Consider the following 14,308-nt stretch of genomic DNA (forward strand, 5'->3'; position numbering starts at 1 on the left):
AGTATTTTTGTTTTTTCGCGTCTCAAAACTCAGGGAGTCATTTTTGTAATTTTCATCTCATTTCGAGATACACAATCGAGCCCCAGATTGACGCGAGAAAAGGTGACTCTGGAGACATCAAAATAGTCGGTTGATGATGCTCGTCTACCGACGTATCGGACGTATTATTGCGTCATCATTTTGGGAAGTGTGACCGGCTTCAAACGCGCAATTGAGTTTATGTTACTCTTTTAGACTTTCGTATTCTGCATATTGTTTTTGTTACTCACCGCATAAGCGGCATTTTCGATTCTGGCCGAATCGACTCGGTGTTACGAGTCGAGGCCATTCTCACGCGAAGAAGAAGAAGATGACATCAATCTAGAAGATTGTGATAGAGCAAAAGTGAAGCCTCTAACTCCCCGCAGAGGTTATCACAGGATCTATGATCCAAAATCACCGCATAGTATACTGTGACCCTCTTCTTGGGTCGGAAAACTAAATAGGGAAATAATAAGAAGAAAGCGCAGATCGCTGTGCTCTACAGGAATTTGTACATTTGTTCGGGTTTCGGAAACTCGTCTCTCTCTAACGTCGTCTCCTATTTGTCTATCGTGTATCTCGGCAATTTACCTTCCAGAATATGTACAACCATTTTCTGGTAAGGATTACAAATATTACACTGGGCATAACAGTGATCGCACAGAAAAAAAAATGGTCGATGCGCACGGATCGAGAAGCTCGATCTAATCAGGATTAACTGTCAACTGTAATTGGTCAATTCTACTAAACCGCAAATGCTATTGGTCAGTTAACGGCCGATTAAGTTAACTGGCGTTGGTGAAACTGGCTCGATATCACTGTCTCTCGAGAAGACTGGATCGGTTCGGCGCTCACCACCATTACGGATTTGTTTTCCGAAAATGCCCGAGTTTTGCTTTCCTCGCGATCGCGAAATCACTAGAACCAACATCCGATTGACGGCGACAAAGCAATAAACGCGGAATCTTTGATGATGAGAGATTAGGGATTAGAGACCTCGAGCGCGAGATCACAGGCGCCGGAATTGCTTCTCCGAGCCGCTGCAGAATCGCCAACACGCTTAATACAAACTTGCTTGTCGGGTATTTTTGTGTCGGGCCCCGACCCCTTTTGACGCATACGCATAACATCAATTGTTTTGATATCGCATTGTTTTCTAGTTTAATAAGGTGACACTGTAGATACCAGTTGCTTTCCATTTACACCGATTTTCAGATAATTATCACTTGTGACGTCATAACTCAGTTGAATGCGTTCCTTTTATATTCTGACAAGTGAGATTTAATTGAGTTTTTGTCTATAATCTGCATAAGATCGAGACCGTGTGCTTTAGTAAGTCTCGTAAATCAGGGTTGGTAAAAAACATGTTTTAAACGTGTTTTAAACAGTTTAAAACATGCTTAATTGATGTTTTTAATATGTTTTAAATATGTTTTTTTTATAGTACTGTTTAAAGCATATTTGAAGCATTAAAAACATATTCAAGAAGAAACACAATATGTTTTATTCTTAAAAAAAGCATTAGTCTTTACCAACCCTGTCGTAAATTCACTTTAAAAGTGAGGTTCGAACCTATGTTGTCATGTGATAACTTTTTACCAAACTAAGCAAATAATAACGTTATTAAAATCTGAGTATGAAAACTCAGCTCACTTCAGACTCAGTTTCACTTGTGTGTAAATGGAAAGCAATTACTATTTCATGAGACACTGAAAAGCATTAGCGTGATCACGTCTCAATATTTGACACTTAGCATCTGATACCGGAAATTGCATTTATTCAACTTCCAGCGTCAAATCGCTTTGTTCGAGATTAATCGCTATATACATGACACTGCACTATTTCAATGCATTTTTCACTGTCCAGCGTCAATTTTGATCGCAGCCTATTTTGATGCTGAAAATGAGCGTTAGCATGAAATGGTACCTAATGTGAAAACTATTTGAGCGGAAGTCGGAGTAAGATCAGAATCATACTTGTCTCATTTTTTTTTTATTTCAGACTTTATCATATTTATACTTTTACAATTATTCAGGGCAGAGAAAGAAAAGGGGCAATTCTTTAGAATTGGGATTTCTTTGTCAACGAATTTACACGACGGACAGTTCGTGCGACAGCGCTTTATTGTACATAATTAGCATGTAACGATTTTGATGACAATGCTACGCGTTTTATCGGTACGGATTTTGCCAGATGGAATTATTGTTATAATTTTACCTGGCGCAATACCATATTTACGGAGTATAGTTTGGGCGAGAACGACAACGTCGAAATATCAAAAACATTGTGACCGATTAAACAATTTCTTCCTCTCGAAAACTTCCCATAGTTCTCCAAACGACTGTACAAAGGTTCGCGTAGTTGATCGCCTTAGTAAGGTCTGCGTAGGCACTAGACTTACATAGAAGACGATAATTATTATACAAACTAGAAATCTAAGGAAATATATTACGTATATTTCATGTAAATACAAGACAAGACGTCGTTTCGTACATAATATATGTAATATATTTTACATATATGCGTGGTACGCTAAATTGCGAAAAAAATTGTGAATCATGTTTTTTTTCTCCGTTGTGCCACTACCGTCACCGTTGCATCATCGTCATCCATTCAATATTGTGAAATAAATTCACCGAGCGTAGCCTAATAACGGAGCGATATTTATAGTATGTGTTGACATACAGTTGGCGTCGGGACGGAAAAACCGGTGGAGAAAGGAAGATCATTAGCGTTTAGATTGTAATAACGTTTGTATCAGGTGCGGAAATATGTGCCTTTTTAGTGCAGTAAGATCGAAATAAGTCTAAGAAAGAAGGTTAAGAAATATTTATAAATTATAGTACAGGGGCCCAATCCTGATAGGAAAAACATTGTGTCCGATATTAAATCTCGTCAAAATTATATTCACACCGACTTGTCGCTGAGAATATCAAGTTTTATTTCTTTTTTTTTTTAGACTTTCCATCTATCGAAATAGAAAAAAAGATACTATATAAACAATTAGATCTTTTATTGAAGAAAAAAAGAATAAAACTTGAGACTGAAGGGATTAAATTATAACACAATTGTTACATTGTACAATGTAAATTATTATATTCTACGAAAAATGCCGGATGGCCCTCGATCGATGGTTCGACTTTATAATTTGCCGAAGCCCGCTTCCTACACGTGATTCCCGGGAAAAAATTGATAAAAAAAAGTATAAAAACGATAAGCATACTGCGTTTATTTACGAAAATTCACACTTCCGCAAATTCTTTACATGAAAAGGTTCATCTGAAGGCGACAAGTGCGACCGACGACAATTTATAATTGTACGTAATTGAATATTATTAATTATATCACGAACGTTACAAGTGTTCCTGTACCTAATTAATTAATAACGATTATTATTGTATATCAAAAATATTGAAAATAATAACGCGATTTTCACTGGATCAAATGAATCACACAAAATTTTATCCTGGAATCCTGCACTTTCATCGAATAATAAGGATGCTTGTAATGAATCAGCAAGCATATAAAAGAACTTCCTTATTACTCTTTAAAAAACGCAAGAATCACATGATTTAAGACTTCATAATTCAATATACCGCTGCAGTAATACAGGAAATTTAAAGAAATTTGTGTAGGTTAATATTATTTATAATTAAATACGATCTTCTTAAGACTATTTTAACACTATACAAAGTTTAATAGTTAATACTGTATACAGAGTTTTCCGAAATTGTCGTAATAATTCTTGTAAAAATAAAGGTGTCAGAAAACGGTGAAACTCATATTCGAAAAGCTACCTTTTGGCATCGGTGCTGTTTAATCAACGTTTAAAGGTGCACGAGGATAGGAAGGGCGATGAAAATGTCAAGTGCACGAAATTTCCACCTTTGAACGATCATCCTTTTGAATGGAGTCGTTTGTAACGACTTAAAATTGTCAATATTTTAATTACCATCAAAGGCCTTTTAGATAAGCTCCTACTTGACCTCTAGTGCTATTTTCATCATCCCTTCCGCCCTTGCACACCTGTGGATAGCGGTTGATCAATATCTATACCAAAAAGTAGCTTTTTCGAAACATATTTCACCATTTTCCGATATCTTTGTTTTTACAAAAATTATTATGGGATTCCCACACTTCTAGGAAACTATATATATATATGTACATTTTTTCTTCTCTTTGTTATAAATTCATCTTTTATTGAGAGTATTTCACAAAGTTTGTTCTGTTCATTTGTCCTATTCAGTTTTTCTCCAAAAAAAAAAAAACATTTATATAAATCATAGTCTGAGAATTACGTATATGTCTAACAAATATATGTAAAAGTATAATAAAAGTATTGAGCATTTTTCTAGAAAGATATCGAGGAAGAAAAATGCATTGTCAACAGTAAAAAGTTTGTGCGAATATTTATGGTCGAATAAATTGTCTATGCATGTATGCACAAGCACAAATCGCAATTGTGATGCGATAATACCATGAACACAATTTTTTTTTCTGTACTGGCGTTCGTAAATTCGAGACTGACGACGAGAATCGCTTGAACGATAGAAAGGAATCACAAATCCTCCATCATTAATCATTAGTTATGATAACTACAACTTGAAAGATCACTGTAGATGTAAATAAGCAGGATTGTATGGAGCCTGTTTAGCGTACGCCTCGTCGGTGTATGGTGGAGGTTGCGGCATTGCTAAAAAATTAAATAAAAATGATTATCTATTCAAGAGACTAAAGAGCTTACTACATTTCTCTTCGATGTTAAAATAATACCAAAATTCAAAATACTTCTAAAAAGAATCGACTCTAAAATATATGAAAAGTTAAATAAATATTTTTTTTATAAATCTTCATAGATATGTTAGATGTTAATTGTCTGAATGTAAAAAATCTAAATGTATATATAGAAATTTTGATCAAGTACCTGTCGAATTCGTTGGATATGGTGAAACATAGTTTTGAGTAGGTTGGTTAGTATAGCTTGTCGGAATATTTTGAGTAGGTTGACTAGTATAGCTTGGTGGAATATTTTGAGTAGGTTGGCTAGTATAGCTTGGTGGAACATTTTCCGGGGACTGAATTACTTGCACAATAGGTGTCTGAATGTCTGCAACAAATATTTGTGTAACGGATACATAAAGATCCCAAGTATATCTTAAGTTTGTCTCAGAGACAGTGAGCAAATTAGCAACAAGACTAAAATTATAATGAAATCAGGACAAAAAACGAAATATAATAACCTATAATATAAAATTTTTTAAATAGATTTTAAATTTAAAAAAGTAATATTTAATTAATAAATTTTTTAAATGTGCTTTTATTAAATAACTTATCACTCGATTAAAATAAAACAATAAATTATTATGTATTGGTGATAGTCGGGTTGTACACAATTTTTAATAAAAAAATTTATATATTTAAGCTTCTATAAGTCAAATACATGACCTGTACGCTAACTATAAAATTTAGTTATCAAGTAACTATAATATTCGTAAAGGCGAATCTAATGCTAAAATTAATGTCATGCATATATGCACATATGAAAGGAATGTTTATTTGAACACATTTCATATAATGCATTTGGAAGATGCATTAATCAAAAAGAATTAAAAAAATCAATCTACATACGAAGTGTTCCATCTACATATTTGCTTAGTGGTAATTAATATCAATTCTCTTACATATATATACATATATATATATATATATATACTAACAGGATTAGCATGTATTTGAAATACTTTTATTTAACAAAAACAATAATAATATTAGGACTCTCGAATATTAAACAATATAACACACAAAAAATATAGTAGGCTAATGAGAGTTAGCGACGATAAACAGCGCAAAGTGTTATAATGATCAATCAATACTCAAAAAATAGATTGATGTCTTCTTTATTTGAACATTTCAACTCTCTTTGGAGTCCTCCTCAGCAAGAATGATACAATTCCAATAAGTTTACATGTTCACACTGCTTAAATCACTCGCAAATTGATAAAAATGCAGCGTTGATAATCATCACGGAACATGACACGTATCATTCTTGCTGAGGAGGACTCCAAAGAGAGTTGAAACGTTCAAATAAAGAAGACATCAATCCATTTTTTGAGTATTGATCGATCATTATAACACTTTGCGCTGTTTATTGTCGCTGACTCTCATTTGCCTACTATATTTTTTGTTTGTTATACTTTTATTTAAAACACAGTTTTTGTAATACAGTTTTTGTATTCTGTATTTCAGCGGAGCACATGAAAGTATTATGTATTTTGTATTTAAAATCGAAAAAATAAATCCTTTGTACTTTGTAATTCAAATAATAACATTAATTATCAATCTTAGTATTTAAAAAATACGAACTACAAAATATTTTCGATCTTTCGTTAATACTAAAATACAAAATATACTTTTATATGCTGCTATGAAACACAAAATACAGAATATTTGCATGTGCTGCGTTGAAATGTATAATACAAAATACAATTGTCTTATAAATACTGTTTTTCAAATAAAAATATTTCAAAGACATGCAACCCTGTAGGTATATATATTATGTATATGCATATATATATATGTATATATATATATATATATACACACACACACACATATATATAGTTGTATATTACTCTTAATAACATAAAAAATCTATAAAATAAAAACAATCTATATAAAATAAAAACTATATCATATTTTTCTCACACGTAATTTGGAACATTTCATATGTACATTTTAATAAGGTATGCTTAACATTAAATGAGACATTGTTAAACTAATAAAAAAATATCAAAACGCGATTTACAGTAAAAATATACAGTAATGTAACACAGCATTTCATACGTACTATTATACGTTATACGCGAGGTTATATGTCTCAGACTCATTAGTTTCCACTGCGCAAGTTATCTTACATCTATAATTGGAAGATTAGATTCTCCTTATAAGAATATAGCAATTGGATAAGAATTTAAACTTAGATCTTCTACAAAAACACTTTGCTATTAATGTAATACTGTAAAAAATATACATTGGCATAATGTTGTTGGAAGACAGTAGCAATGAATCAGGAGTCTCATTGCCATGAGAATTATCTTTAAATTAGGCCATTCAAAAGCAATATAGACTGAAAGTTCCATACATCTGAGGATATATGGAAGAAGTAATATTACGAGCTAAAAAACGTAACAATAAGATTAAAGAGACAATATTCTTATAAGAAAAAAATATACTTTCGCAACAGATATATGTATAGTAAAATAAGTACACATCTTCCTCACGGGAATTAGTTCAATGTTAGATTACATTTAGGAAGCAGAATATAAACTAAAAATTTATCAAATATTGGCATACAAATGCTCTTCGTAGGAGAAACGTTGTGTTGGAATGGTATTATGCCAAGCCTGGTCCTAGAAAGAATGATGACTCTGTTACTTGCCAATTCAGAATTCATCAATATATTTAATTTTATTAAAAAATTTATCTAATGTACGTGATTTTTATCGCACGAAAGTGTTTATGACGTTAAATATCTGAGAAAAATGCTTCTATAAAGATAATTGTCGCTGTCTCTAATACAAACTATAATTCATTAAAATCCATCGATTTATATTTGTTCCATACATAATGAAAATATTAAAAGTTGGTTTATTTAACATGAAAATGTAGTGTGAAAAATATGTGTGACAACTCAATATTAATGCACGAAAATTTAAGAAAGAAGACGTACTTCCATAGATGGTCCCTCGATTACGGCGATACCAGGGACAGCAGCTGCAGCAGAAGCAAGATATGCAGCATGCTAATAGGCAAACAACTACAATCCCTGCAATTCCTAAAGGAAGAATTAAACCGAGTCTGTAAAACAATAATATATCGTTATTAAAGAAATATCATGTATTATCTTTTGTTAAGTAAATTGCTATCTTGAGTGATTCTAACATTTACCATGTTATTTTACATTTACAAATTATGTAAAAGATTGCGCGTCATGTAGAATTAACGTATTACATATTATTTACTTAAACTGTATGTTACAAACGATTATGATGTTTTTTACCCAGTTGTCTGCATAAATTCCAAAAAAGTGCAGCAATAATTCCTTTTATTCATCACATCGACGCAGCAGTATTGTTTTTCCCTTGTTTCAAATAACCTTGGGCATGTAAAAACCATGTGGTCCAAAATATCCCTTTCCAAAAATTCGAAGTTACAATCAAATAATCCTAAAAAGAGTAAACAAAAATATTTCGTAACGTGCACTAAAAACTTTTTAAGTACTAATTGTTAACAAAATTAAGGATTAAATTAATAACGAAATTAATAACGTTATTCTCCAAACAACTCTGAATTTCAATTGAATAATCTTATCTTCATAATAATAAATAATTATGCCCTATTTACAAACTATAGGAATACTTGGCTTCAAGAATTGGTCAAAGAATTTCTGAACTCGCTAGTATATCAACTAGGGAACGTATGATTGCAATTTATAGTTTACATTTATATGTAAATATTAAACTATGTGAGGGAGATTAGAGATCTACCATGACGTATTGTATCTTTAGAAAAGGAACTTATCAAGTTTCGTCCATCAATGACCCAAGAAGTTATTGCTTTGAATCCGTTTTTACTGCCTCGTAAATTTCAAATCTTTTTCAATAATTTCTTCTATTTGTTCATTACTTTTCTAAATTTTTCCAATAATTTTTTTTCTTTAACATTAAGCTTTTTTATCTCGTACCAAATGGTACGAAACGAAAAATGGTTAAAGTTAATCAAATAATCTAAATTAAAATATACAGGTGTCCCAAAATAATCGCCAAATATTTCATGGGCAGGTAGAGCGGACTAAACTGAGTCGAAAAGTCTTTTAGCATTTTGTAATTTTCGCAATAGTTAACAAGATATTAATTACTGAAAATTACCGAAAATTGGTCTTCAATAATTTTTTACTCAAATATTATCAACTTTACAGAAAAACTGCAAGAGATAAAAATTATTTATTTTCTTCTTATAGAACTCTAAGAATTTTTTCAGAACTTATTCAGAATTTTTAATACCGTATTTTCTCATGATGATACAAATAAAAAAATGTAATACTAAAAAGTTGATAAAAAAATTCTGAAAAAATTTTTATTATATGAGAAGAAAATAAACAATGTTTGTTTTTTGCAGTTTTTCTGTAAAGTTGATAGTATTTAAGTAAAAAATTATTGATGATCAATTTTTGGACAATTTTTAGTAATTAATATCTTGTTATTGCGAAAATTGCAAAATGGTAGAGGACTTTTCGATTCAGTTTAGTCCGCTCTACCTGCCCATAAAATATTTGGCGATTATTTTGGGACATCCTGTATAAATTATAAAAATACTGATGTCTAATGTTTTACAATACTGTTTCCTATCTTTTCGTACAAATATTTTTAATAAAAAAGACGCGACTGGAATAGAGTTTATCGTGATATCACATTATGATTATTGAATTCTGCGTATATTAAACGTAATCGATCGCTGTGCGTGTACACACTTATACGAACGCGAAAAATATGCGAGCGTAAAAAAGAATCAAAGAAATCTCTGCAAATCATAACCAACACGCATTGATCTTAATCAATTACTGCTAATACTGTCAATTATAAACTATAGTTTACAGCACTTATTACAAGAGAGGAAGAATAGATCGATTGAATATAGTAATCTCAATGTTACCAAAATACATAATACACACACAAAGTTCTCGATGATAACATTGTGTCAAACAGATCATAAACAGTCAATTGTCAGACAATAGATTGATTTTTACAAGAAACCGAGATCGATAATTAACAAAATTAAACTACAACAATTAAAAAGCGCGTCTTATTGACAGGAGTCTGTGGTACGAAACGTTTGCCGTCTATATAAACAAATTTTTCGTTTATCTTATCTCACTTCCTTGAAATCCGCCTAAAGAGCGATTATTTCTATTTATAATACATCATGGCATTCGTAATATTACATATATAAAGTGACACTTTTGAAGCACAAATAAAGAAAATTACGACAGATCGCATTAAAAAGATATATAAATGAAAATTAAAAATGAAATATAGTATAACGTTCATATATAAATAAAAAATCAAAATTAATATAAGAAGCTTTTGAACTTGGTAGAATGTGTTTTTGTGTTAATGTATAACTAACAAAAAATTTTAAATCGTGTTTTGTTTATCCACGGAGATCCCAACAAATTTAATTTCAAACAAATAAGCCGATGTTTGAAAATGTTATCAATTTCTTCTTTGTCTTAATACGTATAACGATAGCTATAGTGTCTCGCTAAGCGGACTTGCGAGATCCGATTTCACGAGATTCGCAGAAATGAATACGATACGCAACTCAAATTAATGTATGATATATATATATATATATATATACATACATTAATAGTACTTTATGTTTTATTAATGTACTGAAATTAGCGAATAATATTATAAATATATAAAAACACAATTTGTCTAATTTAATAGATTATAAAATTGTGCCTAAAGAACAAAGTGTTATAAATTCAGTATAAAGTTTTCTCGGTCTAACGTCCAAGCATAGTTCCGGATAAATGATTTCAGTTAAATTTCAATCAATTTAATCGATAATTAATTTAGCAAATAATGTAACTGTATTATTTTATTATCATGGATAAAATTATGTTATTTTTAATTAATTTAATAGAGAAAAGATTAAGAATAACGAATTACATGGCCTTAAAAATTTTGCGAAGCATTTTGCTGACTAAGCAGTTTGATCGAAGTTGTCCTTGTGATGGACTAGCGGTCAAGAAAAAAAAACCGTCAAATTCACGTGGTAAAATAACGAACTTTTTAAGCTTCAGCTTCAACGGAAAATTTATCACTCCATTACGAAATAATGTAAGCTCCAAGAAACTATGTAAAGAAATCATGTTATTGTGTTTCTGAATACGTTTGAAAAACGAGATAAAAAGTAAGTGATTATCGATTGTTCAGGTATGTAATGATATAAAAACGTAATGCACAATCAAAAGAGTGGATCTTCGAACATACGTAGAGTATCATTAATCATTCTCTCATAAACGTACGCTCTACACATATATGATAAGTGCCTAAACGCTTGGATTGATGCATTGACGATCCTATATGTGTACATAGATGTGTGTATACACGTTCCCCCAATAAAATCGCGTTTGACTATTTTGCTGAACGACCTCATTTTCTTACCACCATAAACGTATCCCGCGTGAAGACAAATCAGCAGCAACGCTACCTCGAGACGTGACATTTTGATTCCTCTCAATAGACTTCACTATTTGCAGACGCCGCTCGGTGGTTGAGCAATGTGCCTGGCTGTGACAACTGGCGATAACAGTAGGAGTCTAGTGACGAATCTCAGGCAACTACCTGCTAACTGCGGCACTACCCGCGACTCCCGCGAGTCACGGCAGTGGTCGCAGTAATCTGGTTCTATTGTATGGGCATGAGTCATATCAACAACTGTGAGAAGCGGCTTTATAGTCCGTGGCTCGGAGATAAAAAAAGAGGGATACGAATGCGCTGCATTGGTTAGATTCTAATAAAAAAAAAAACGATCGAGAAAAGAATGATTGACAGATTCAAAAGTAACGTTAATCGTAAGCAATATTTGATTGAGCAATATTTGATTGAGTGGCTGCCTCATTTCCCGAACAAATTTTTGAAACTATATATTATTCCTTTTAAATAATGTTTTTAGATACTTAAAAAGTTGCATTACAGATTGAGTGAGAAATATAATTACGAAGATTAAATGAGAATAAAAAATATTAATTATATATACATAAGCGTTCTATGTAGAAATTGATTCTAGGGAAGTTTTGGATGGTTGAATATCCTGCAGAATATGTCGCCTAGTTATATCGCTAGTGTCGCAAATGGCGCCAAAAATGAAAACAGAATCAAACTTGTGAATATGAAATAGGTGGAAGTATCGTTGCGTTGCTGTTTAAGAAATTAAATTTTAAATCAATAATAATAAAATATCGGCATAATAATATATTATAAAATACTTTCAATACATAAAAAATGTCCGTTGTATCACTTTTTGTTCACATTTTATATTTGGTTACAGAGCAATCACTGTTAAAAAATGTGTGCGTTCCTAAAGATGATAAAATAAAATGCCCATAAACATGACACATAATAATTAATGTAATATAAGAAGAATAACAAGTATATAAAATATAAATAAATGTAAACCCATATACAAATAAAGCATAGAGAAATAATCTCAATGATAAATAAAAAAAAATAATACAAATTGTAAAATATATAATTAGTATAATTAACTAAATATAATTAATATAATTAACTGAACTATCAATGTCCCGAATCTTCATTAATGAGATCGCTGATGATGTGTCCCATGTCCACGTCATCTTTCAATACAAACGAATGTTGAAAACCACGCTGACATAATTGAGCATTCAGGCCAGGATGTTTTGATACTATATCTTTATAATATTTCACCGGAGCCCAACCGTCATTGGCACCGTAATACAACCAGAGTTTATCAGCATGTTTTGATATAGTTTCATGATCAGCTTCTTTGACATATTTCATCTCTTCCTTGGCAAGATTAATTATTCTACTCAAGGTTCTCGGATCCAGCATTTCTCGAACTGCCCTGACGGATCTATCTGGGATGCCAAAAAACAAACCGAAAGTACGTATCATAAATGTTTGTAGAGTTACTGGAAACATCGTTGTAAAGATCCAAGACAGGAAAATCAAAATAGGTGCCGTACGTGATACCTGAGAAGATAAATATAATTACTTCTAGAAATATAATTACTAGAATAGAAAACAATTGTGTGTTGTGTGCAGCAATTATAATTCAGTAAACATCAATTAACAGTAACATATATAACATCAAATTCCAAGTGTATTACAATTTCACGCTCAACAATGCAACTAGTATGTAATACATGCGTCATAATACATGTATATTACATGTTTATTGTTGAGCGTGAACTAATTATAGCATCATGACATGATATTAAAGACGTATCATAACATCAACCTGCTGGAGTATTATTGTTAAATGATGTTCTCTCTCTCTCTCTCTCTCTCTCTCTCTCTCTCTCTCTCTCTCTCTCTCCTCTCTGAGTAATATTTCATAGATAAATATAATGATAAACATGCAAAGACGTACAAAAATCTTAAAGAATATTCCATTAGGAGTGTCTGCCATGTACTCTATCGTAGGGAACAACAGATAGCACTTCCGTATCCTTTTATCAATGTCATTGTCCTTCAGCAAATTGAGTACACACCAGGCACCTATAGAATGTCCAATGAGATGTAAATGCGCATTCTCCGGAATGTATCTTTTTATGAATTCAGCCTGCAACCATAAAATTATTATATTGCTTTATTATAAGAGGTCAGGAGATCAATAGAAAGTGCTCGAGGGATAGAGTATCCACCTTGTGTTGAACTTGCGCTGTCAGGCCATAGCACTCTGCCCACTTCTGATCGCTGGGCATAGCGATATCCAGATTCTCTGGTGGTTGAACATGTCCAGCATGTCCGACAACCCACACAGGTGTGTCCGACGACGTTAATCTCGACTTGAGTGTTTTGATAAAGCCCTCGTAAAATCGTGGAACACCTGGGTTCCCGGTAATGACGAGGACTATATTCTTACTGGAATGTGGTAGCGGATCTTCCTCTATCCAACGGCCTTCTGATATCACCTCGGTCTGAACCTGATTACAGTTAATCATAGCTCGACGCATATTTTATCTCGAGTTGCACAACACACCGTAGTACTCGTATTCGTATGATTTAATGAATCTTATAATCGTTATTTTTTCGATCGGTATTATTCGAGTATTGCTTATATTGCAAAACCAACTGAGCAAAGGTCAGTTATGATCACATGAATCACAATCAACACAACGGTACATAACTACACGTTGGCGATAAACTAAAGTGGAACGGTACGATTATCCTCGTGAGCCGAAATAGCTCAGTTGGGAGAGCGTTAGACTGAAGATCTAAATGTCCCCGGTTCAATCCCGGGTTTCGGCAAAAACTTTTTTTTTTTCTTAATTTTATGTAATTATTTAATTGACGAATTATAAAATAAAATTGATAATTTTTTATTCTTTAATTTTCTTCTTTTTGGAATTAATATAAAGCTTTAAAAATATACTGTGTCTCTATAATTGTTACAAGTGAATACGAACATGATTTTGTATGTTGCAATATATTTCGAGATTATGTATTTTATC

At 31.9% G+C, this 14,308-nt stretch overlaps 2 protein-coding genes and 1 non-coding gene across 3 annotated transcripts; 1 reads left to right on the forward strand and 2 right to left on the reverse strand.

The window, feature by feature from the left end:
- Nucleotides 1-4,312: 4,312 nt before the first annotated feature.
- LOC108757814 (protein shisa-5) lies at nt 4,313-11,471 on the reverse strand. Its single transcript, XM_018502429.1, has 5 exons — nt 11,256-11,471; nt 8,081-8,246; nt 7,751-7,878; nt 4,946-5,128; nt 4,313-4,714 (listed from the first exon to the last, which is right to left on the reverse strand). Exons 1-5 carry the CDS (start codon nt 11,314-11,316, stop codon nt 4,632-4,634), a joined length of 621 nt encoding a protein of 206 aa, XP_018357931.1. The 5' UTR covers nt 11,317-11,471; the 3' UTR covers nt 4,313-4,631.
- Nucleotides 11,472-12,276: 805 nt separating this feature from the next.
- sturkopf (lipid droplet associated hydrolase sturkopf) lies at nt 12,277-13,947 on the reverse strand. Its single transcript, XM_018502158.1, has 3 exons — nt 13,499-13,947; nt 13,225-13,416; nt 12,277-12,824 (listed from the first exon to the last, which is right to left on the reverse strand). Exons 1-3 carry the CDS (start codon nt 13,808-13,810, stop codon nt 12,390-12,392), a joined length of 939 nt encoding a protein of 312 aa, XP_018357660.1. The 5' UTR covers nt 13,811-13,947; the 3' UTR covers nt 12,277-12,389.
- Nucleotides 13,948-14,032: 85 nt separating this feature from the next.
- On the forward strand, nt 14,033-14,105 carry TRNAF-GAA (transfer RNA phenylalanine (anticodon GAA)). The gene has a single exon. It is a non-coding gene; the product is annotated as a tRNA-Phe (tRNA).
- Nucleotides 14,106-14,308: the final 203 nt, after the last annotated feature.

Source organism: Trachymyrmex cornetzi, unplaced genomic scaffold, assembly GCF_001594075.2.
Source record: "Trachymyrmex cornetzi isolate Tcor2-1 unplaced genomic scaffold, Tcor1.1 scaffold147, whole genome shotgun sequence".
NCBI lineage: Eukaryota > Metazoa > Arthropoda > Insecta > Hymenoptera > Formicidae > Trachymyrmex > Trachymyrmex cornetzi.

Bases quoted from the DNA above. Each gene is read 5' to 3' on its own strand.
- LOC108757814 (XM_018502429.1), bottom strand. From the start codon at position 11,316: ATGTCACGTCTCGAGGTAGCGTTGCTGCTGATTTGTCTTCACGCGGGA. The intron at 7,879-8,080 runs GTAAAAAACATC...ATTGTTTTACAG, and splicing joins GAATTTATGCAGACAACTGG to ACTCGGTTTAATTCTTCCTT. The intron at 5,129-7,750 runs GTACGTCTTCTT...TATTTGTTGCAG, and splicing joins TCGAGGGACCATCTATGGAA to ACATTCAGACACCTATTGTG.
- sturkopf (XM_018502158.1), bottom strand. From the start codon at position 13,810: ATGCGTCGAGCTATGATTAACTGTAATCAGGTTCAGACCGAGGTGATA. The intron at 13,417-13,498 runs GTGGATACTCTA...TTATGGTTGCAG, and splicing joins CAGCGCAAGTTCAACACAAG to GCTGAATTCATAAAAAGATA. The intron at 12,825-13,224 runs GTACGTCTTTGC...TTATCTTCTCAG, and splicing joins GAATATTCTTTAAGATTTTT to GTATCACGTACGGCACCTAT.